Below are 25,181 nucleotides of genomic sequence, written 5' to 3'. Positions count from 1 at the left end.
AGGAAGGAAGGGACAGAAAGGAGGAAATAAATGAGTGGTTGGAGAATAGGTACTGCCTTCTTTCAAACAACACTGACTTATAAAGAAGCTCAGGATGAGTTTTGGCTGCATGGGGTATGTGAATAGGTGATTAGATGGAGCTTGTTCCCTCCAAGTCATACTTCAGGGGCTTTTTAAAAAGCGGGTTACTGAAAGTTAAAGGATCATCAATGGCCCATTGCTTTGCCTTTGAGGAAAGTTCAAAGTTTAAGCTACCAGAACAGGTATCAACTAGTTTATAATATTTCATAAGATAATTAAAGCAGAGGAAAGTAAATAGATTGTAAATGTTTTTAAAGGGCTTTTTGCCAGAGAGTGAGTTAATGATACTCATAATTACAGGATATACTGTTAATAACTCTTCCCCTCCCCTTTTCAAATCAGAAAAATTGTTAGGGGTTTCATAAATGGAGAGTTTAGGGAAGGACATTCCAGCAGAGGATTTATAAGGAGATGGAGGCATAAAGTTTATGCTGTCGAATAATTGTGCCAAGAGCATTGTAGCTAAAGTAAAGGTAATGGGGGGAGAGAAAGATGGAAATTTAAATGAGGCTAAATATCATCAAGGGATTAAGACTTTTTATCCTGTTTGTATTAGGAAGCCACTAGAAAATTTTAAGCACAAGAGCTAGCAATTTGGCTGAATATAACTTTCGGAAAGATTGCCGTTGACAGTGTAAAAAGGATGGATTGAGCCAAGTGTATTTATTTTATAATGTAACTTTCCAAACTGTTATTCATGCCTCCACCTCAGTAAATGGAACTTCACAGATAGTTTCCATAAATATTATGGCACTTTATTTCTGCCTTTCCTCTTTTCCATTAATGATATGCTCTATTATTATATCAGCTATTGTTAAATGAAATGGCCCTGATTTGTCCACATACTGTTTGTGGAGACACTGTCGTCTTTGGTTTTTCCACTTGTAGTCTGTGTTAGTCGTTCATTATGTTCAATTTCCTCATCACCTTTTGTGGCCTGTGGTTGTAAACTAAGATATACTAAAGATTGCTAAAAGAAAATAGGTAACTAATTCTTGGTATATATGTAAAATTAAGGCAAGCACAGAGAAGTAGCTTTCAGCAACATGTATGAACTTTGAGAAACCGTTCTGAAAGTCTTACTGATTGGTGTCTGGTTAGATAAGTGGTTTTACTTCAAATGCTGATGGTATTTTGATCAGTAAGCTTAAAATCTGAAACATGTAGAATTAATACTTATTTAAAACATTTATTGAGCACCTGTTATATGCAATGTACAGAACACCATTGATCTGCCCTGAGGTGGGGGAGACATGTAAATAAATAAGTCTAAATAAGTAAGTCAGAAGCACTTGTGGGACTTAATTTATTAAGTTCCCTCTAAAGGTAAGGGTATCTAATCTCATTGTGGAAAATTGGAAAATAAAGTTTATTTGAACAGTTCTGCTCTTCTTTGTTCCATTAAAAAAAGAATATTCTTTAATAGAGGGATAAAATGCTCTATGAAGTTGACGTGCTTGGGAAGTTTTGATTGGATTATTTATATGTGTGTTTTGCTGTTTGAAGCAGGGTTTAGATGAATCATTAAAACAATGAATGCAAAGGCATTTCTGCTGTAATACAGTATGTGCATTCCTGAATAACCTCACATGCTGCAAAGTCATATCTGGGAAAAATATTTCTAGGGAGACCACTCCTTATGCAGCTTTGTAACAGTGCTAACAGAAACCAATTTGATTTCGAAAATACTCACACACACTACCTCTGGCATTTGTGTCAAGCACCATTGCCATTTACTTACTAGCCTTAAGTTGGAACTTGTGCTTCCTGTTTTGAGATACAGGTTCTTGAGGGCATGTGCTTCAGCAGAAACTAATTTTATAAAAATTAAATAATGAACCAGGGTATAGTCACCTTTGTTAATTGCTTTTTGGGGGTGGGGAGAGGTGGTAGACAAGATAAATTGCCTTTGCAGCTTGTTGATTTGCACCCTTAGTTTCCACCAGATAGCAATGTTGAAAACCCTCAGGGGGTTTTAAGCCACTGAACATGGTGTAATTTTCTCTAAAGAGAGATATTTGTTGTTTTTACTTTTTTTCTTAAGGTTTTCATATTTTATTAAGACTTTATCTTTAATTTGAGAGAACTTGTCCCTGGTCTATTTATAACATACCAGAACAAAATTCTTATGAACCAATGATATTTCTGTGCTCTGCTGACATCACTCCTCCTCTTCACCAACTGCATGAACTAATTCATGTTGGAGCAGCATCTTATCGTTGTACAGTGTATACCTTAGTAGTGTATATAATTATAGTTCTTACAGTTCTTATTCCACTTTAAAATAATATTTTTAGATTTTAAAAATACATACTTTAACCTGGCCGGGCATGCCTCAGCGGTTGAGCGTCTACCTAGGATCCACACGATTGAGGTTCGAGTCCCAGTCAGGGCACGTGCCCGGGTTGCGGGCTCCATCCCCAGTCGGAGTGTACAGGAGGCAGCCGATCAATGACTCTCTCATCATTGATGTTTCTCTCTCTCTCCCCCTCTCCTTTCCTCTCTCTGAGATTAATAAAGATATATTTTTTAAAAAAATACATACTTTACCTTTTAAGTTCTTATAATGAGAATGCCATATATATATTTGAACTTTCAAAACAGTTTGCAATCTTGGTCCCTAATGTTGTGAACCAAAATACATGTATACATAATACATAATATGTGACTGAAAAGTGGGCCTTCACCTGATCATGTTACCACCCTGATCTCAACCTCCATCCTCCAGAACTATGAGAAATAAATTTCTGTTGTTTATAATCACCCTCCTGCCTAATACTTAGTAATACATCACCATAATACTCATGGGCAGTATAACATTTGACTTGTTAATTTTCTTTTTAAAAGTTGGTGATCAGGTTTAACCCTTTGCGGTCGTTTGTCTACTCTCAGCCACCAAAGCTTTTTTACCGTTCCGGTCGTATGTCTGCTCTCAGCCACCACAGCAAGGAACCATACAAATCTTAACTGTATTCATGCATGTATCAGTTCATAATTTCTCTGAAAGCTCTTAATTCCGACCAGTACGACACCCATGTCCAAATTTAATACGACTGCAAAGGGTTAATTTCTTACATGTTTGTATTATTTCTATTAAGTCATAATCAGAATTACTTTATATGAATTAGTTTGATTTTTCTAAAGGAATGAGAATAATGTAATTTAGAAGAAAGTGAAGAAAACTTTCTCAAGAATGCATATAAGAGACCTGATAGTGAATTTTGATAGAGTAATTCTAAAGTAATGCATACGTTTTTAAGTTGTTTTTTGTTTTTGTTTTTAGTTTTTGTTTATTAAGGGGGAAAAAAGTGTTTTATTTGCTCATATTTATAAAGACAATCTCTAGAAGAATATTCAAGAAACTGGCAACATTGCCTCCAAGAAGGGGAGTTGGATATCTATTAGGGTGGGGTGGAAGGGAGGCTTTGAGTTTTGAACCATGAACTATTAGAAATAAAGTAAATCTGCCCAGTAGTAGGAACCACCTGACTTTCATGATCAGCTTAGCATTGCCAATCCTGTTTATTATCTTGGTGTACTCAGCATATAGCTGGCTGTGTGTTATGGCTGGTGCAGACAAGCAAAAGGGTAAAAATATTTATGATATACTTTCTGTTATAAGGAACTAGTCAACAGTATATGTAACTCTTTTAATTAAATTGGAAATTAAACTATGGTTAACTGCTGGATGTTTTTCCCCTATAATTATCATAAAATCATTTTGTAAATCATGTTACTCTTTTGTTTACTTTTAGTCGATGCTGATGAAATTAAAAGGCTAGGAAAGAGATTTAAGAAGCTTGATTTGGACAATTCTGGTTCTTTGAGTGTGGAAGAGTTCATGTCTCTGCCGGAGTTACAACAGAATCCTTTAGTACAGCGAGTAATAGATATATTCGACACAGATGGGAACGGAGAAGTAGACTTTAAAGGTGAGAAAGTAGTTTTTAACATCACAAGTTACAGTCTTACAGCTCTGTGTACAAAAATGTTTGAAAATTTTCAGTTTTTCTTAAATGCCTTTATATTACTGGTAACCTTATAATAATAGAGTATGTTAAAATCTCAAAATCTGTGGTATATGAACATGAACCTTAATGAACTAAGATCTTTTACGTTTTGGTTCATAATTCAAATTTTTCTTATAAGGTGATCTAAAAATTGAGATTTGGTATTTTGCTTTTAGAAGATTAGTCTCACTTGAGGGAAACTTATCACATTAGAAGCTGCATTTTTTTAAACCTTTTTTTCAGAATGAGACTTATACTAAGTCAGCAGTAGAAAATAAACTAGTAATAAGGATATGGGCATTATCATAAAAAGGATTAATTTAGTTAATCTAGATTTCACAAAGACACTCGGCAGTGCTTTTGCTGATATTAACATAATGCATAATTTTATACTTGATTCTGTACTTTAAAGTAAATAAACATTTCACTGGGGAATCATCAATAGATTTTGATATTTTAGTTTCAGGAACTGAACTGTATAAGTGCAGGGATCTAAAGTGATTATGATTTAATGTGTAGCAGGCAATGAAGAAAAATGACCATTTTCACAAAACTTCCAACACTTTAAATAACTCTGAATTTTGGAACCAGAAATCCAAAATTATTTTTGTTCTGGGAAAACCAAGTATAATCCTTTTTTAAAGTGTCCCCCCTTTTAATAGTCATGTTCAAAGAAGAAAGAGTTAAATAGCTTGTGAATATGTTTTTTAGTGTTATGCTCTGTGGTACTTAGAGAAACTTCAGGTTCAGATTTCTTAAAAATGTAGAACCTTATTAAGTTTCAAATTTGGCATTTTCCATCTTAAACATTGCTAAGTAGTATATTCTTTTGCAGCAAGAATATATTCTTTTGTGCGTATGTAAGTTTTTTTGCATATGTATTGAGTATGTATTGTTTTTGTATATAAAAAGTTGAAACTTCTGATTTGTAAACATTTTCTATTACTCAGAATTCATTGAGGGAGTCTCTCAGTTCAGTGTCAAAGGCGATAAGGAGCAGAAGTTGAGGTGTAAGTATTTTTCTTCACTGAGTTTATTCTCTTGTATATCACTAAACTACCCCATACTGCATTATAACCTTCTTTTAAAATATTCTAAAAGATACCTTTTATTCTCATATCCTTAATAGATATAATAAAAATTTTATATTCTGGAGAAAATCCTTTAGGACATTTACAACTAGTAATTTTTAACAATGTGTCATTGCTTTTTAATTGGATAGAAGTAAAACAGAATTTCTTCCTATTGAAAACAACCATTTAAACTACATATCTTGGATAAGAGATTTTTTTTTTTTTTTTTTAATGAAAGTGGAAAGAAATGGTGTGATTAGGTTAACTTAATTGAAACATACTGTGTTAGATATATTTAGCATAGGTTAACTTAGTTGAAACATACTGTTTTAGAAATATTTAGCAAGGAGTCCACTATTTTGGTTTATGTAGGCAGCCTCATTATAGTGAACACCTGATACCTTTTTAAATTACCCAGCTCTCAACTAGGGAGATGGTTTATTCAATAACATTTCTCTGAGGCAGGGATATATGCAGACATCCGTTGCAGACGAACTCTTGATATAAATGAGAAGAATAGTAACAGCAAGTACTGTCTTTTGTTAAGCTTTTACTGTGTATCAGGCACTGTTCTAAGCAATTTACTTGTGTTACTTCATGCAGTACTCTGAAGAACCTGGGAAGTAGGAACTGTTATTAGCCTCAATTTTTATATGCACAGAAACTAAATGCTTAGTTAGCAAGGTTAAGTTACCCTACACTATACTTATTGGCCCCTTTGACTCCATTGCCCATCCTCTAAACCATTATGTTAAGCTACACTGAAGGGCACCATCTGTGTGTAGAAAGTAGCTGTCCTCCAGTTGCAATTCTAGGTGTTCGGCAACTTAACTGTTTTCTTTCTCATTGAAAGTATTCACTTGTGATTTCCTTATACTTGCCATTGATTTTTTTTTCCCCCTTACTCTTTTTTTTTAGTTGCTTTCCGAATCTATGACATGGATAAAGATGGCTATATTTCCAATGGGGAACTCTTCCAGGTGCTGAAGATGATGGTGGGGAACAATCTGAAAGATACACAATTACAGCAAATTGTAGACAAAACCATAATAAATGCAGATAAGGATGGAGATGGGAGAATATCCTTTGAAGAATTCTGTGCTGTAAGTACCAAAGATCTGATTCTTACTAGTTTTGAACACATTTTAAACACCACTTAATAGAGAATTCCTTATAGGTATTTTGCCCGAGAAAGTGATGTATTTGATTTTGCCCTACTGTCCCCATTCAGAGTTTTTTGAATTGTTTTTGTTGTCATTGTTAGTGAATAACAATTACTGATTATTCTCAAGAATTAATACAGGGATGGGCAAAAGTAGGTTTACAGTTTATATGGAAAATAATACAATAATAATAATACAAGAATAAATTGTTTTGTGTACTCATGACTGTAAACCTACGTTTGTTCACCCCAGTATTCTTAGTGATTGATAAAGTGCCATAAGACAGGTACTAGTAACTTTTACTAACTGTTGGTAGCCCCCAAATTATAACTAGTTTGCATTTTTAAAGGTTCATTTAAAAATAAACATGTTTCAAAATCCTTTTATGGGAAATATATGTTCATGGGTTTCTGCTAGGATTCCAGAAGCTCGGTTTTATGAGGACAACAGAGATGGAATCCCTGTCATCTTAAACTCACCAAGTAGGCAATTTACATGGTGATTCCTGCCCCTTCCTTTTCCAAGCTATTGATGGGTAATTCTTGTGTTCAGGAGCAAGGACTCTGCAGAGGTGGGGACTACAGTTATGGGGAGCCCCAGAAAACTAAGTCTAGGTGGGAATAGGGCAAAAGTTTACTGTTTTTCTTCAGTAGATCCAGGGATTTGCCCACCATTCATTGCTTCTAAATAGTATCACAACCACTCAGCTTCTCTTCTGTCCCCAATGCCAGTTAAGAGAGAATCCAGAGGAGCAGCAAAGGCGTAACAAAGAAAAGGTTTTCAAGTGTTTCAAGTTAGACTGGATGCGTCTGCAGGAAGATTTTAATTTCTTTCTTTACATATTTTGTTTAGGCCACACAAGGAAAAATAAATTACTTTGGTTGTATGTTATGTAAGGACTGAAGTAGCTACTTTGGCTTTAAGTCGAAGTTTTTACACTATCCTTTCAGTATCTTCCTTCATCTCAAGGGAATACTGTCTTTGCATTTTGTTTCAAAAAGTGGGGTGGTGCTCTAGTTAAAGAACAAGCTGGGTCCTTTTGGAAGAGGGTTAAGCTTGAGACTTGAGACTTTGAACCGTTGCCAGGTGGGACTGCTATAGGTGTTTGTTATCCCTTCGCCATTGCCAAAGATCACTGAAGGGCTCGTGTGGATTGGCCTCCGACTGAGTAGGACATGAGAGCAGTCTGGTAGTGGCATCATAGAGAGTAGCCAGTTTTCAAAAGAAGGAAAGAAAAGAAGTAGTCCCAAGCCTGGAGGGAACAAAACAAAAATGGAAACCTCTTGGGTGGAGTGATAAGGAAAGCATGTATATAAATGAAGACTACTTGCATTTAGTAAATATAAAATGTAACCTAAGAGTACATATAAATCATCTGTAGTGGAAGGAAATTAAAATGTGACTTTAGTTATAGAAATGATGCTATTTACATGGAGGATACAAGCTAAGCTTTGAGTTCATTTTTTAGTATTTTTCGATAAATTGCTTTTATATGTAGTTTTGAAGGACATAGGTCAGGAATGGAGAAGAATGTCTATTTTATGTTTTAAACCAACCTTTCTGAAATTGATCAAGCCCATAATTTTGGCTTCATTGAGTAATCATTTTATTCTGATTTTTCAAGCAATAACAGTGAAAGAGTTGGGAAAAGCTATTTTAAAATCACATATACTATGTATCTACTTTAAAAATTTCAGAATACTTAACATACACAAATAAATAATTAGTGACAAGATTGAAGTTGGTGGACTTAACATGTATTCATTTTTCTTCCTTTCAAAACTCCAATGAAATTAAATGGATTAAGAAGAAAAGGTTATGAACCCTCAAGTACAAAGTGAATAGATAGCAGAGAGGAATAACAATTAGATTTGCAACTTACAAGTCAGTAAACTGACTTAGATGGGAGAAAATATGAATTCTAAGCTGTCAGCCTGGAAAACAGAAGCAACCTGGTTTATAAGGGAGAAAAGCCCAGAAATTGGTGTCAAAAGGTAACTGAAAGTAGGGATGAAGGTGAGGCTTAAAGCAGGAAAACTGCTTCAAGTTTGTTAAGAAGAAATTAGAACATTAGGCCTGCTTCCCTACTCTGTTCAGACTCTTGCGCCCTTTCATGGGAGATTGGAGAGGCTAAAATAGAGTCTCTGGTCAGGGAAACAGGAGACACAGGTGAGGGGAGGGAGGGTGTGTGTGGGGGGTGGAGGAGTTAAAGGAAGAGAAGCATGTTCACATTTTGACAGCTCCAGCCTCCTTCCTGCCCAGACTGCCTGGCAACCCGACTTATATCCTCCATCCAAGAGAATGGGAAAAGCCTTTGGGAAATCAGATCTTCCCAAAGCAAAGGTCCCATCAAGTCACTCAAAGTGTAGCTCACAGTCAGCAACCCCACCACGTATACGCGAAGGCTCCAGTGCCCTTTCAACAGAAGCAGAGCACCAAGGATCACCCGACATTAAGGAAAACTTTTTTTTTTTTTAAATCTTTATTGATTTCAGAGAGAGGAAAGGAGAGGGAGAGAGATAGAAACATCAATGATGAGAGAGTCATTGATCAAGCCCACAACCTGGGCATGTGCCCTGACCGGGAATCGAACCCCGATCTCCTGGATCCTGGGTCGATGCTCAACCACTGAGCCACGCCTGGCTGGGCGAGGAAAACTTCTAATACGGAGTACGAAGATGAAGTTAAGCCCAAAAATGAAGCTTGGGAAAACTTGTTTGCAAGCCCAGTGCAGTCTTTAAAACGAATGTCCTCAGGAATTAATATATTGAATCTTTGAAACAAAAACTGGATAATATTTACAAGAGCTCTTGGAAATTTAAATTTAGAGATTCACTGTAGGAGATCTAACACATAAATGCTGGTTTTCCAGGGAGAAAATGGAGGGAAGGAAATCATGAAAAGTGAGTCAAGGATAATGAACCAAAATTAATGAGTTTCCTGACTAAAAGGACGTACGAAAAACCCAGCCTAGTGTATGAGAGTAATCTGGACCTGGGCACATTGTCATGCAATTTTAAAACAGTGGAAACAGAGAACTGGTTCTACAAATTTCCAAAGAGCTGGGGTACAGGGGTTGGGGAGGGGACTTTATACAAAGACTCAAGAATCATAGTGCCAATTTCTCAGTAGCAAATTAGAAACTAGAAGACTGCAGCATTGCCTTCACAATTCTTGGGGACAGTTATTTCCAAACTAGAAATCTCTACAAACTCAAACTAAATGGAAGAATAAAGGCATTGTCCAGTATATAAGGCCTCTCTCTTTGGGGAAACTACTAGAGGATGTGCTCCCACGGTAGTAAAGTTGTAAATCAAAAAAGATAATGTGGGATCTGGGAAATAGGGTCTAACATGAGAGAGAATAAATTTCCAGGAGGATGTGTAGGGAGATCCAGAGATCACAGGCCTAGATCGGAGCAGGTTGGAAAGCTCTGGGAGTGATTCAAAGACAGTAAAATTGATAGAATTACATAATATATGTGAATGTATTTAGAACAAAAGTTTGAGGTGGAATTAATGATAAATAAATACACAGCACAGCCAGCAAAGGAAAGGACCAGGTATTTAACTGTAGCAAGACAAATGTGCAGGGGGAAAAAATATAGTATGTACTTCTATAGTCATAATTAAAATGCTGAGTTTCTGTTTAATCAAAATATACAACCACTGGAAGGTTGGAGGTGGAAAGTATATGGAGTAGGATATAGATGGGAGAGGGTGTGAGAAAGAGCTCAATCTTCTGTGCTGGGAAGTCAATGGATAATGCTTATAATTTGAATACAAGAAAAGACAATGTAGGAATGTTATTTGAAGATCTGTAGGTAAATACTGAAAATAATTGCCTGGTAAAAGGAAATAGAGAATGAGGGCACAGTAGCAAGCTGCTATTTTCATAGCAGAAGTTGTAGAACTGATTGGCTTTTTAATGTTTATTTTTCAAAAAAAATTTTAAGCGAAAAAAATTTTTTTAAGCCTTGTTTGAATTAAAAAATAATACAGATGTAACTATAAATGACAATATGGATTCATTTCACAAGCATAATGTTGAGTGAAATAAGCCAGACAAGAAAGAGATTTGATCCTGAAACACTGAGATTTTTGAGCTGTAGATTCACAAACTGTTTCTCCTGTTAAAAATTTTATTGTCGACCACATCGGGTCTGCATGCTGGGCTCTGTGTTTTCTGGGAACCAGTTTTCCTTGTGTTTGGTATTGCTGTCTTTGGTGGCACTGATCTCTCTTGAACTGCTTTCTCCCTTCCATGTCTTCCTCTGCCTTTGTTGGTGAGCACAGCCTTTTCTCGATGTTATTAATTCGGTGTTAGTCTCGGTGTGTGTGGTCTCTTTTTTTTGTCTACTCTATGTAGTGTGCATGTGTTTATTTTTGCAGAGAAGAAATACAGGCAGGATAAACTTAAATCCTAATAAAGCAGTGAATTTAATAAAATAAAAAATTAGAGATTTTATTTATAAAATGTAAAAAAGTATACTTTTTATAAATAGTATACTTTTCAAAATAATGTATAAAAACCCAACTAATGTAGATGTTAAAGTCATGAGAGAGTCTACCTCTGTGTGCGGTGGGGCAGGAGGAAGGAGATGGCTGGTGCGTGATGAGGCCAAAGAAGGCTCCTCATAATGGTCTGGACGCTGGTTACTTGGGTGTTTACTCTGGGAAATTCATCAAGCTGTGAACACTTACTATGACTCATGCACTTTCTTTATATAAGTTATTATACTTAATGAAGTTTATTCCCCAAATAATAATACAGGTAGTTACTTTTAGATTGCCATGTTAATATTAACTGAGATGTCTGTAAGAACTCTACGTGTATTTGACTCCATGGTAAAGTAATGTGCAGAAAATCTTAATCATTTGGTATTTTTTAATTTTTCTAAAGTAGACTGAGAGTGAAGCCCATATTTGGTTTTTCATGACAACTTTTATGGTAACATGTGGTTATCATTTATTCTGAAACTATTAAGGTGTAGGGGTCAGCAAACTACAGAGTGGGCCAAATCCTGCCCATGGCCCACTGTGTACATCTTTGAGCTAAGAATGGGGTTTTTTTGCATTTTTAAGGGGAAAAAGAAAATGCAAGAGTAATTGTATGTGGCCTACAAAGCCTAAAATATTTACTATCTGGCCCTTTACGGAATAAATTTGCTCACCCTCCTGGAAGAAAGAAGCCATGAAAATTCTAACTAGAAGCAATGCAACTTTAAAAAAAGAAAAAAACAGAGCTTCTGAAAATGGTTAAAATAATATGTTTTTAAATTGTAGTTTTGTTAAGGTGTTTAGACTAGTAAAAAGGAATTTCTACAACATGGCTAAGCTTGATTTGTTCTGTTGCAGGTTGTAGGTGGCCTAGATATCCACAAAAAGATGGTGGTAGATGTGTGACTCTTTTTTAAAGAGTACCGCCCAACACTTTTGCTTTCTTCTCCATCTCTGAAGATCTGCTCAAGACGTCCAGCAATGCTCTCTGTGTATTTAAATGGAAGTATTTTTCTCTGTGAAGCCACATTTTCCAACATGAGCCTCATGAAGCCAACTAAGTGTTATTGAACTCTTATCTCTCAATAACTCCGTGTAGCACTTTAAAGTCTGAAGGACAGCAACATGAAAAGAGCATATCAGTGTGGTGAAGAAAGGGAAGGGGTTGGCTTTTTAATTTATTTTTCTTCATCTTTTATAACAAGAAAGTATCTATATATACATATGTAAATATTTATATATAGATATATGTAGCTTTCTATATGTGTAGTAGGTTGGCTTTAATTTAATATACTTGATTCAGAAACAAAATGATAGAGTACAAAAGTGCCAAGCAGAACATAAAACATCTTTACTTTTATTTCACACAGTTTTATATATAGGTAGAAGATTGTACAATTTGAACCGGGTGTTAGGCCAGCTACTTTCCTTTTCCTGTGCTTTCTCCTTTGAGAGATTGACAAAGCATTTGTTAACGTCCTATTATTTACCTTAATTACATTTTTGTAACAAAGGAGTTTGTAACTTTATTTATACCTATGAATATATTTCCAGGGACTACGTCTCATTGCTGAGCAGCTTTTTTTACATCTCTGCGTGAGGAGAAAGTATAGTTCAGTGCTACTGCCAAGAGCTCATTCTTGTGTTCATATAGTACCTGCACAAAGCTTATGGCTGCTTCATTCTGTTCTTCATAACCGGGAGCCATCACATTTATTAAATGTCCCTGAGTACATGTAAGTTTCAGTTGTGATTCATACATAAAGGCCAGAAGCTATGTGAGGCAATCATAATTTACCTTTGACATTACTTAATGAAGAGTACCTAAAATAAATGTGTAATTGCATAGGATATCCATTCGTTTTTAGTACATGGGTAAATAATTTGTCATTAAACCCACGTTTGAACCATAAACTTCCCCTTCTGTGTTTCAAAAGACTTGCAGCTAATCTGAAACATGGGTGATATTTAATGTGCATGTATCGGAACACCCATATATATTTGTGACTTAAATGGGAGAAATCCTATTCATGTGTATGCCACAGAAGAGAAAAATTTTATCCAAATTTATACCTCTTAAATTTCTTTACCGTAAGGTGTAAAGAGTGCATGAAGGTGTTCTTTCTTGATTTGCCCATGTTTGTAATGGATAACTTAATAAATTTGTGTGATATAAAAGTAGTGCATCATATTCCACCACTTGTTACTGTCCCTTCCCTTTTCTGCAAAGGTACTGTTGGCTGGAAGAAAACGTTTTGTTTAGCTTTCTAGGACAGTAGTCTTTCCCTATATAGCTTTTCAATAAAAACTGGTTTTATAGTCCTTAGTGGGAAAGGGCAGGTTGAATCAAGGTGAACGAATCCTAAATTGGGCACAGCTGCCTGCCATCGCTGTTCCTTCAACTGAGTGCTGCACATCATGGGCTCTGTCTGTGAGAGAAAAATCTCGGTGCTTGGTGTCCTTGCATGACATGGAGTTTTGCATGTAGATCGGTTTAAAATGTACCTCTTGTTTACATAATTTGCATAATTTTAAAAGATAATGTTGCCAAACTTTGGAAATGTTAATGTTCAAACTGAAAATCTCCACTACATGTAACTTTCTTCCTCTGGATCAGTACGTGGTTTATAATCCCAGCCAGTGGTTTGATCTGTTCCAGTGTCAACTGCCATGTGCTCTGCTTCAAGGGGGAACTAGTCTTTTGTGAATTTTTTGTACATAAGTATTTGTTACAAATATTTTAGCAAATGCTTTCTATTTCTCTTGCTTGTGCATATCTTGGCTGGCGTTACAGAAAAATAGTGCAAACATTATTTCCTTACTGGGGAATGAGGGTTTTTTTCTTTTTTTTTTTTTTTTTTTTTTTAGTGTGTTTGGGTGGGGGGGAGGGGTGGTTTATGTTGAATGTTTAGTTTTTCTTCTGCATGAAACGTCATGTTGTGGGATCTTTAGAAAACTTCATACTGTATGAATAAGAAAATAAAATATTTGGAACTTGAGTGTATCCACAGTGGTCTTTGGTGGGCTTCTAAAGCCATTCTAGTATTTTTTCACTGTTTTGGATTTTTAAAAAACTGATAAATTGATGTAATCCATAGGTAAAAATAAACCTGCTTTATCACTGGGTAAAAGCACGTCATTACCACTTCCTAAGCCCTCTCATTCTTTTACTGCTCTGCCTCACCCTTCCTCTGCTTCCAGCCGCCTTAGCCTCCATGTGGTCTGGAGCCCTTGCTTACTTCCGCTGTAGGCTTTGCACTCTCCCCACCAGATGTCCCACAGCTAATGCCTCCAAGTCTTCGTGCAGGTGCAGCCTTGCTCAACAGCAACTGTTCTGGCCACTGTATTTAAATATATGAATACACCTGAGTCTCCTCTATCCCACTTTATTTTCTTCTTCCAAAGCATTTAACATCTTCTGACAGAGTATACTTAGAGATTTTATGTATTTGTCTTTTCAGGTTATTGAAATAAAATGGATGAAAGCTCAGTAAGAGCAGGGATTTCTGTCCCTTGTTCACTGGTAGCCTTATTTGTCTAGAATTCTGCCCAGCCTGTAGTGTAATAAATTTTATTCAGTACTTTGTTACGCTTCAAAAGATAAAAATTAGTACTTTTCTTGAGACTTTCATTCAACTTTGTAGAATTCCTACTAACATGCCTAGCGCTATAATAAGCACTTGAGATAGTTGTGATAGGTAAGTGACATACCTGGCCCAGATGAGTTAACGCTGTTGGGGGTGTTTTATACCCAGGACACCCATATCAGCTATGTACTAGGTATGAGATGATATGCACTGGATTCTTTCACCCCCTTAGACTACCGTAGGAATAGAGTTAGTTAAGCCTAAATCAATAGATGATGCATTTAAGCCCTAGGTCTTCCTTTCTTTACCTAGTTCTAATGCTCTTAAGAGTAAAAAAGATGACTCAACAGAGTGAAACAGCAACCCACAGAACTGGGGGAAATACTTGTCAATCATAAGAGATTGCTATCCACATATAAAGAACTCTTACAACTCAGCAAACACCTGATTTTAAAATGAGCAAAGGACTGGACATTTCTCCAAAGAAGATACAATGGCCAGTGACACATGATAAAATGCCCAACATCACTAGTCACTGGAAATTCAAATCAAAACCACCAGATACTGGTTCGTGCCCATTGCTATTGCTATCACTGAGAAAAGAATATTGGCAAAATATGGAGAAATTGGAACCTTACTGCATTGCTGGTGGAAATGTCAGATGGCGCAGTTTTTGTGGAAAGCGGTAAACATTCCTCAAAAAATTAAACTACCATGATTCAGCATTTCCACTTCTAGGTATACACTTGGAAGTTAAAGCAGGGACTCTTAAAGGATGTTTGTATACCCATGTTCATAGCATTATTTACAATAGCCAAAAGGTAGAAGCAACCCAATGCGCCTGACAGATGGTATACCTATAATGTTCAGCCTTAAAGAGAAAGTTTGACTTGTCTACATTGGGGAAACGTGACATTATGTTAAATAAGCCAGTTACAAAAGAAACACTGTATCATTCTACTTCTGAGTTCCTGAAGTTGTCAAATTAAGAGAAAGTAGGATGGTGGTTGCCAAGGGTCAGGAGGAGGGGGAAATGGGGAATTAGTGTTTCATGGGTACAATTTCAGTTGGGGAAGGTCATGTTCTGGAGATGGAAGATGGTGGTAATTGCACAACAATGTGCACTTAAAAATGGTTAAAATGGTAAACTTTATGTATTTACAATTTAAAAGAGTACATAAGACAGTGAAAAAAATCTCAATCTTGTTTCCGGGACTTAAATATTGGTCAAACTCATGTGTCATGTGTCTTAGTCTTCAAAAATTCCCACGAGCTCGAATATCTTATTGCATTAGCTGACGTGTAAGCTGAAGTCCTTTGGCACTTCTGCCTTTCACTTCCCCAGGCATTGTAAGTCAGCTAACCAGATCAAAGTCCTTGCTCGCTCAAACCTAGAGATTTACTTGATTTGACCAAATTAACATTTGCACAATATGAGCATTTTGCAGGTTGTAGGACAGCTATGTACATTGTCGCTGTATACTTTCAGTAATTATGCTGGCCCAATCTTAACATGGCTGAACTCAGGAAAGTTAGGTCTCTTTTCCAGATGCTCAACGAGCATGAACTGTCTTCTCTACCACCCTAATTCTATGTAGCATGAGAGTTGGGAGCCCAAATCTGGAATCACTAGGAAGACCATTACTAGCCACTGAATACCTAAGAAAATACTCCTGAGGTCCATTTTCCAGTAATAGTAAATTGTTATATTTCAGAAATTGTGCTACATACTGAGCAGGGTGAGAGGCAGACACTAATTACAGTATAACATGACAAATGCCATAGAAATGGATACCTATGGCTAAGGTTTGAGGTGTTAGATTTAGTGGTGATTTGATCCAGGTTGTTAAGATCAACTGTCATTGTGATGTAGATTTCTCTCTAATTCCTTCGTCATTCTCTAAGAATTAGTTGGGTTTCCTCCAACATTTTATCTCCCTTTCAAACCCCAGTTAGTATTGCTCCCCTGGTGAGGGGATAAATGCTTGACCAGGGAGGTGCCCAGAACTCAAGGTGCTAAGTCGAAGTTCAGCATCCCAAGTTTATGAGTAGAGAGATTTGATACCATCACACACATACTCTCTTCGTGCTGCTGTGCTGCCAAAGGATAAATTATTTTGGGTGGGAAATCTTCCCAGCAATTCCCCATTGGATTCCCACCATAATATATAAGTATATCCAATCCCATGCAATGTACAGACTAGTTTGGGACGGTAGCACATGTAACTGATAAAAAGGAAACAGAAGCTTAATACTTTTTCTAGTTCTTACATGAACTTTCAAATACTCCTGTCATTAAAGTTGAAAAGTTTTGGTCAGGGGTTCTAGATATAAACAAGCAAATGTAATGAAGTGAGTTCCTTCATTTAAAAAATGCATAAACTTAGGTAATATTTAAGTAGGCAGACACTACTGTTAAAACAATTTTACATTTGAAGAACATATTTTCTTAAGAGTAAAAACATTCTTTTACCGTATTTCACTACTTAGAAGAAATAAACCCAACACATATACTTATGAAAAATAACATTCTTCCCTCATGTCAACCTTGTGTTGTGATATGTCTTTAATTTTAATTTTACAAGTGGCAAAACAGGTACAAAGATTAGCCTTCTTGGTTCACACAGTGTAGCCAAACTGCTGCTTACGACCTGATTCTAAAATAGCCACACCCTACCAGTATTAAGGGTCATGATTCAGAGAGGTTTTCTGAGATAGTGCTTTAATTACAACTCATAGAGAAGAAATGTTTATAAATTTATAAGTAAAAAAACTTATAAATTCATACAGAAAAGAATTTTCCCTCCAAATGAGAGAATTAGAAACTGCAAATCTGTTACATGTAATTTAAAATGAAAAAAATTATAATTGATGTTTAATAATGGTACTGAATTTTGATACTTAAATTATCCTCAAAGCTGTTGAGTGAAAAGTGTCAAACTTTCCCTTTCTGTTTATGCTTCTTTGCTGAGAACTGAAGAAGAGACTGCGGCTTAAAGTGACTGAAAAATTTTTCACGTGGTTCCTCGTGACCACCTACAAGGTCTTTTACTCTAGAGTCCAAAGGCAAGAAGAAAACTGATTTGAAATCAGAATCTATCTGCTGCTCTGCTAGCCACAGCTCGAATATTGCCATAAACCTTCGATGGAGGATTTCCTGTAGAGAGAGAGAAAAAAAAGCTTATTTATCTATAGAAATATAATCCCATACAGAAGCAACATTAAAATGGTCTACAAAACTCTAAAAAGAACAGGAACATTTTCCATTGGGTCTATCTGAAATCAACAAAAGGCCTAAAAAGGAAACCATGCCCAAATATTCTTAGAAAAACACAAAACATTTTAAATCCTTAAGAGCCAAAATATTTCTAAAAGAAACTAGTCAGTCAGACCTGGGCACCAAGGGAGAATCTCAAGTGTTTGCTGAGCACACTGCTACACTCCAGTAACTTGTCATTTATTGACTCTGCTGCCTGGTGGGAGATGGGAACAACTGGATTGACTGGTGCTGATGAGCAGCTCCCTTTTTGTGGAACCTAAAACATGGGTGTTGCCTGATGCTCTGGACTGGCTTTTCTGTGCACCTCATCAGAAGGCAGCAAAGATTTAAGCAATATAAGCCAATCAACCCTTTCTCTTCTCCAGCAGACAAGGATTCCAAGCAAAAAGATCCCTATTTTCTTCTCTGGTCCACATTTACCAGCCCCCAAGAGTTTCTATTTGCTATCTTGAACATTTCCCTTAGCTGACTTGGAAATCTGGTTTATTCTAGATTCCCTATTCTTTTCTTTCCAGAGAAAATAGCAACAAATTATTACCCAGGATGAGATTGCAAATGGCAGTTCTTGCCATCTTGATGTTTTGGAAAGAGCCAAGGATGTGAACTTTCCTGCAAGAAAAAAAGTGACACAAGTTAGCAACAAAAAACATTTCCTTAAACTAAGTCCTGTAATCCAGAAACTGAAAAATTATGATGCATACAGATTCCTACATAAAGGCCGGGATGATGGGTGCACAATTCTGTAAATACGCCAAGAACCCACTTTGAAAGGGAGAATTTTATAGTATGTAAATTATATCTGACATAAACTAAAAATAAAAAAACTAAGACGTTAAGATTTCTGGTAAATAACAGCTGCCACCCAGTGACTGCCGTGAGTGTGAGGGCTTCATACGCGTGTTCTTCAGTGCTCACAGGAGCGGCACTGGGTAGGTGGTGCTACCATTTTACAGACGAGGAAAAGGTTTACGAGAAACCCATCCGAGACTGCACACGGGCAGAGCTGGGATTACTGAGCACCCAGGAATGCAAGGAATACTGTACTTCACATCTTTGGATTTCAACTGCACAGCTTTCTAAAGATCACTGGGGATCGCCCGGACCCTTTCAATGGCCTTTCCTTGCTGAATGACAAAGATCAACAAGGGAGCAGTGGGCCTTTTCAACCCATCTTCCAAAATGCCAGCAAGCCATCTAAAACCAGCCGTGGGAACCCCAAGAGGAACTCTCTCGCCCCGTCAGCTCAGGTATTTCTAAAACTGGGGTAAGAGTGAAGCTAAAAACAAGAGAATCAGTTAAAGTCTGTTCAAGATGATCCCCTGGTTTTCTCCCCCATTCCATGCAAACAGGCAATTGCCCCTCTGTAACTCCGGCAAAATTATTGCAGGGAGAGGAAGTTGTTTACTGAAGAAGTACCATGTTAAAAACGGGCATGGTCGCCTGGCCAGCATGGCTAAGTGGTTTAGCACCGACCCATGAACTGGGAGGTTCCCCGGTTCGATTCCAGGTCAGGACAGCTCCATCCCTAGTGGGGGGCATGCAGGAGCTAGCCAATTGATAAATCTCTCACCTATGTTTCTATCTATCCCTCTCCCTCTCTAAAATCAATAAAAATATATTTTAGAAAAACCAAACAAAACAGGCAATTTGGTCAAGCAAGCATTTGCACACTGAATGTTGGGACCTCCAACTGTTTTTCATAACTGGGCTCCAAGAGTCTGGCAGCAGGTAATACTGAACACTGTCTAACAAAAACCACAATGTACGGACAGGATATGGAAGAATAGTAAACTGGATTGTGAGTGTGTGTGTGGGGGGGGTGGTCAAAGAAAACTAAATCCTCATTATTCATGGTAGAAAGTCTACAGTGAATCTGAAAAAAAAAATTAGAAATTTGGAGCTTTTTAAAGTAGGTGTCTATCTGACAAAAATAAAATTCTTTAGAATATAGCATGAAAGATAAGAACACAGAGAGCAAGAATACGTAAAGCGTCAGTAGTTTTCCTACTAAACCAAAGTAATGGGGTAGTAATTGGACTGGAATGTAGGTCTCAGGACATACAGACAACATGACTTCCCATCTGATATACTGCATACATCTGGAACAAGTTGTTTTTTAGTTTTATATCTTACACATTATATTGTATTTTGCCAGATTAGCAACTCATCAAAAATAACAGGTGCATAACAGTCCACTTTATGGCTATATCATAGTATGAACTGTTCAACTTGTGGATTTCCAATTAGCCTATTTATAGCAAAAACTAAAGATAATACATTTAATTTTGAGCAGTGTGTAATTCAATTTGTAAACACACACACACACACACACACACACACACACAAGATATAAAAAAGTAACTCGAGCATTATTCATAACAGCATCCAACTGAAAATCCCAATGTCCATCAACTGTCAATGGATAAACTATATCCATACAGTGGTACTTGGCAATAAAAAGGGATTACTGATACATCCAACAAAATGGAGAGACTCAAAACAACATGCTAACTAAAAGAAGTCACAGACCAAAGACTACATACTGTGAATTTCTAGAGAACGCAAAACCATAGTGACAACAGAGTAGATTGGTGAGTGCCTGGGAATGGGTGGGGCTGTAGAGGTGCACACTGAACTTTTTTGGGGGGGGGGTGTGGAACTGAGTGAGTGAAGTGGGATTACAGGACTAGAACCTCTGCCCAAACCCACTAAACTGTATACTTAAAACAGGTGGATTTTATTGTACATAAATCATACCACAGTAAAGCTGTTAAAAATTAGTTCAACTAGTACATTTTAAGTTAACACTTATAAATACACTTATAAATTTAAGATGTACTACCCATAATTTGATTAGAAAATCAGTTATATTTTTAGATTTCTAAATTAAGTTTTTAGGGCTATATATGATATTTTAAAATGTATACATTTCAAAATTTTTGAAAATTCTAGTTCAAAAAAAACGTTTCCCCTGGCTCCCTACTCCCAACTCTAGACTCAATTCATAAAAAACCAAAATTATAATACAACTGTCCTCAGGTAAAGAGGGCCACCAATGTAGCATTAGAGTTATTCTTGAAGTATAAAAAACAGTCGAGCCTCTCAGTTTAGTGCAAGGATGAGATGATTTCAAATAAAATTATTTCTGGATTCAGTAGCTGGCAGATCCCTCCTCCTCAGTCAACTGCTGCTTCTCCCAACTTCGTGGCATTATATAACCTCTGAGCCATCTGTCAGTAATCCTGACCTCGCAACGGAGCAGCTTCAATCTCATGGAGGGGTAATCCCAGCTTGACTTCTTGCACCCTTACTTTAAGCCTGTATCATCTTATTTGTGTTCACATATAACTTCTCTAGTCTTCACCCAATGTACACTACTCACCTTCCTTTTATGAAAGGCCTTTATATATATATTTTAAAGGTAAGCCTCACAATGGCATTGAAAACACCCACTCCTTGCTCTCCCCTACCGACTTAATAGATTCCCAAGAAACTATTTAAATTTTCACCTGTCATGTAATTTCTTTTAATAGTGGTTCTAAATATTTCCTTCATTGCTAATTGACAAAAAAACTATAATTTCTAAGATTTTCCTAAGTTAATCTGCTTTCAAAGTAGGTAACTCTTTATTCATTCAGAACCATATGCTGACAAAGATTTAGTGGCAACATTATGCATAAAATACAACCTTTATGAACTTTTGAAACAAGCAAAAGATCAAATATAAATTATAACAATAATTTTCTCAAGATCACATACTTACACGTCAGCTAGAACTATCCGCGTCCGTGTCACATTCTCTATGGTGAATTTGGTTTTTCCTCCTTTGCCAGCAATCCGTCCTATTGCCCTTGACAGGTGGTCTCCCTTTAGGGGCTTCACTGAATGAAAAAAGCAAGACCTCAAGAGGCGAGCCATTTCAGTGCACCACCCATTTCCACATAAAGTTTAATCATTAATGAAATTTCCCTACTAACAGATATAAAATATACATTTTTTAAATACTGCTCACTGATGCTATAGGAAAGCCAAGAGTCACACACAATGCAAAGTCAGCAATACAAAAGTACAGTATTTTATAATAAAAGACTGCCATACACTCACCATCTGTAATTTCAAAAGACTCTAAGAAGAGGTCATCCAACCTAATGAGGGCAAGTGCGTCCTACAATATAAAAATAAATACTGTGAAGCCCTTCCATTTAAATCCCTGAAAATGGGTGCCAAGCTAAAATTCACAAATTGTAGAACTAGAAAACCCCAATTAAAAAAAAAAAAAAAAAAAAGCCCCAATCCACTGAAACATTCATATTGAGTATTTTTCAAGGTCCCATTTTAGATGTCATGAAATCACTCACCTCCACCTGAAACCCGAGAATAAAGGCTTTCACAAAATCGGCTGCTTTTGTCAGGGCACTAACATCCTTGGTTTCTTTACAAGTCTGTATTAAAAAGGCACAGATTACGGGTGTGGATGAAAAAGATAATATTCTAACAGAATCCCAGGAATGACCTTTCCCTTTATTGTAACTTCCTCCACCACCACCCTGTTTCCCAATGTATTCTCCATGACCCAGTTTTTGCTGAGGTAAGTACCGTGTTTAATTTGCAAAACAAAACTTTCCCAACTCCAGAGATAGACAGTTCCACCAAGACTGTCAAATGACTGACTATACTCCATCACTGATCTGGCGCAGCCGGAATGCACACACGCTGAAGGAATTCAACGTCCTTAGACCAGTCCTCAGACCAGCCCATCAATGCATCAAGGCCCAAGACAATGTCTTATCTTTTCTTTCAAGTCTTCCCTGCAAGCTGTGATCTAATCTCCTGACTTCATTTATAAGCTGATGTCTCCCACAGCAACAACTCCAGTACTAACTACTAAGCAGGGATCCTGCCCTCAAAGAGTTCGTTCAACAGTCCCAGTAACAGCAGCTAGTCATACAATGCTTGCCGCTGTAAATGACATGCACTACAAAGGTGTTTTCCCTACTATCGCTCTAAGCTTCATGACAACTCTGAATATTAAGTGATATAAAGACTTATGCTTGAGGCAATGACAGTACTAGAAGGTGGAAAAGGTAACATTCAAACACAGGTCTGATTCCAAAACTGTTATTTCCACTGTCCCACACAGACTCACAATCTAATTGAGGATACCACGTATTTGACAAATATGAAACCATACAGGATTGTATAGAGGGACATTTAAAACCAGATCCCAGTCCCAATCCTAGATGTGCCCTTAGGGAAGTCCCACAGATACTCTAGGTCTTAAGTTTTCTCATCTGTAAAATAAGGAGGTCAGAGCAAAAGATCCTGAGAGATCCCTACTAGCATCAAGGTTCACTTATCAGCTTGATGACTGGTCAAGATGACTCGTTTCACCCACAGTTTCCCCCCATTTCAAATAAGATGTCATCTACCTCGCAGGGCTGTCCCGAAGACTAAAATGATGTAGTGCATGCTACAGCACCACTATGTGTCTGACATATAAAGGCATCAACAAATGTTAGTGGAACCCAAACTGATGATGTTGCAATACACATGACAGCTAAGCACAATAAACATGTAGGCACTGAGGCATGACTGAAAAATGGACTGATCATAAAAGAGAAAGAACTTGAGAGATGAATGAAACTGAGATAGAAAGACAAAGGATGTAGGGAGGACAGGGTCAGAGAGGAAAGCCACCCGTATGTATGGACATAAAAATGTTCAAAAACACGGTGAAACAAACTTGGGACTGTGACTCCTACTTGAAAGGCAAGTTCAGTCAAAAATTTAACTCTTAATCCTTCAGACACTGAAGATACCAGGGTATCATAATAAAAGCAGTGTGGTGTGGGAAAATTAATCCAGCTCTGGCATAAAGGATGGAGAGGTGGATGATGTAAAGCAATGAAGCAAGGGAAACCTATAGGGAAACAAAAAGTTTGGCATGAAACCATGACAATCTGAATGAAAGTGGCAAGGAAGTCTACTGTCAAGTTCTCTATTTTAAGCTTTACCAATTATTTCAATTTATCCATTATTCTAGTCCCTCAGTGGCAATGAGTCTATACCAGTCCTGATGACAGTATAACAATCCTCAAAAATGAAGGTCATAATTAATTTTGGTCTTTGATTCTGATACAAAATTGGCACTCAGAAAAAGAAGCCCAAAGTCAATTAATTTTGACTGTCTACCACTGGGCTGACACCATGGAATGAAAAAAACAAACAAAAATGCAATAAACCTGTTTAGCTGAACCGCTGAACCTAAGGGATACAGCTGTGATTTGGACTATTTGTAAAAAGGCTCAACATCACTAGCACCATACACATATACACACACACGCATATACATGTGTATGTGTATATAATGTAGATATGTATATAAAATTTGTACTTATTCCTAAAATAATACATTTCCTCACAAAATACTGTTAAAATACAGTGCCTGCACTGCAGCAAGTACTTCAGCTCATTTTTTACAAACTTCTGTTTACGACAACCTCTGTACTTGGCCTTTTCTCAGTTCAACAGAGAACATGATAAAAATAATGTGCACAGACACAGCCGGTATTTTGGTATGATCTCAGGCTCAACTTACGAATTTAACTTATATATGTGTTAAATGCAGGCCCTGAAGGCATTTGAGATGCTCAAATTCACTAAATTAGAAAACTGGAAGAAAACCATTTGACAACATAAGTCCCACTGCGCAAAGTCTATTCACGAATTTTCATCCCTGTAAGAGAAACCCTAGTATATTTGGAAACGGTTGACATTCTCCTTACCCTGATTTCTACATTCCTCGATTTCAAGTTAAAGCGTATCTGAAGTCCCAAATGTTCTACAATAGGAGTAAATATCTTCATCCAGTTCTCTTTTAATGGCGTATATCTGTTAGATGGTACCGGGATTTTCCTTGTTTCTTCTTTCCCATCCTACAATAAATGAACATAATTGAGGAGACGTCTGAAGGAATGGGGGTGGGGTTGTAAAAATGACAACTAATCCACAAAAAAGCTTCCCGTATCTGAACGAACCAAACTCCAGCGGAGTCACTTCTCTAAGAACTTCACGCCAGAAGAGCTCCTGCAGCTTTAACATCATCCAGAGACCACCGACTTGACCTCCCTCTGGCCCCTACCCCGGCTCCTCTCCCGGGGTCCCGCCAGTACCAGGAATCCGTCCCTGGAGAGGGGCGGGAACACGGGCCTCTTCGCGGGCCGGGCCTCCTCCGTGTCCATGCGGCCCGCGTCCCCGCCCTCCGCCGCCGCGGACAGCGCCTCAGCCTGCCGTTTCTTCGCCCGCCGGCCACCCTTGCGGGTGACCTGGGTGAACCCGTCCTCGGCCCCGGCGCTCTGCGCCTCCATTTCGGTTGCCATCCCTAGGAATCTCCAGCCCCAGCAGACGCTTCCGGCTGGAACACGTGCGCTGCTCCACTGCGCAGGCGCATCACGCTGGCTCGGGCGTTCGCCAACCAGACCCAGGGCT

At 37.4% G+C, this 25,181-nt stretch overlaps 2 protein-coding genes across 2 annotated transcripts in view; one reads left to right on the top strand and one right to left on the bottom strand.

Moving 5' to 3' along the window:
- Positions 1 to 13,825, top strand: part of PPP3R1 (protein phosphatase 3 regulatory subunit B, alpha) — a 53,937-nt gene extending 40,112 nt beyond the window's left edge. Inside the window, exons 3-6 of the mRNA XM_087823604.1 lie at positions 3,837 to 4,013; positions 5,042 to 5,101; positions 6,083 to 6,267; positions 11,685 to 13,825. Of these exons, the coding sequence (XP_087679730.1) occupies positions 3,837 to 4,013; positions 5,042 to 5,101; positions 6,083 to 6,267; positions 11,685 to 11,732 (470 nt within the window). The 3' untranslated portion in view covers positions 11,733 to 13,825. The remainder of the gene's footprint in view (positions 1 to 3,836; positions 4,014 to 5,041; positions 5,102 to 6,082; positions 6,268 to 11,684) is intronic.
- A 3,350-nt stretch (positions 13,826 to 17,175) lies between these two features.
- PNO1 (partner of NOB1 homolog) lies at positions 17,176 to 25,072 on the bottom strand. Its single transcript, XM_016224238.2, has 7 exons — positions 24,866 to 25,072; positions 24,479 to 24,628; positions 22,052 to 22,135; positions 21,798 to 21,858; positions 21,457 to 21,574; positions 18,232 to 18,302; positions 17,176 to 17,570 (listed from the first exon to the last, which is right to left on the bottom strand). The coding sequence occupies exons 1-7, from the start codon at positions 25,070 to 25,072 to the stop codon at positions 17,503 to 17,505; spliced, it is 759 nt and encodes a 252-aa protein (XP_016079724.1). The 3' UTR covers positions 17,176 to 17,502.
- Between the last annotated feature and the right edge of the window lie 109 nt (positions 25,073 to 25,181).

The sequence above is a fragment of the Miniopterus natalensis genome, chromosome 13 (genome assembly GCF_054644295.1).
Source record: "Miniopterus natalensis isolate mMinNat1 chromosome 13, mMinNat1.hap1, whole genome shotgun sequence".
Classification (NCBI taxonomy): Eukaryota; Metazoa; Chordata; class Mammalia; order Chiroptera; family Miniopteridae; genus Miniopterus; species Miniopterus natalensis.
The sequence above is the reverse complement of the archived record's forward strand: the minus strand, read 5'-3'. Positions and strand labels throughout refer to the sequence as shown.

Excerpts from the sequence above, each read along its gene's own strand:
- PNO1 (XM_016224238.2), bottom strand. The coding sequence starts at position 25,072 with ATGGCAACCGAAATGGAGGCGCAGAGCGCCGGGGCCGAGGACGGGTTC. Across the intron at positions 24,629-24,865 it reads TCTCCAGGGACGGATTCCTG|GATGGGAAAGAAGAAACAAG; the intron begins GTACTGGCGGGA and ends CATTTATTGTAG. Across the intron at positions 17,571-18,231 it reads CATTTGCAATCTCATCCTGG|GAAATCCTCCATCGAAGGTT; the intron begins GTAATAATTTGT and ends CTCTCTCTACAG.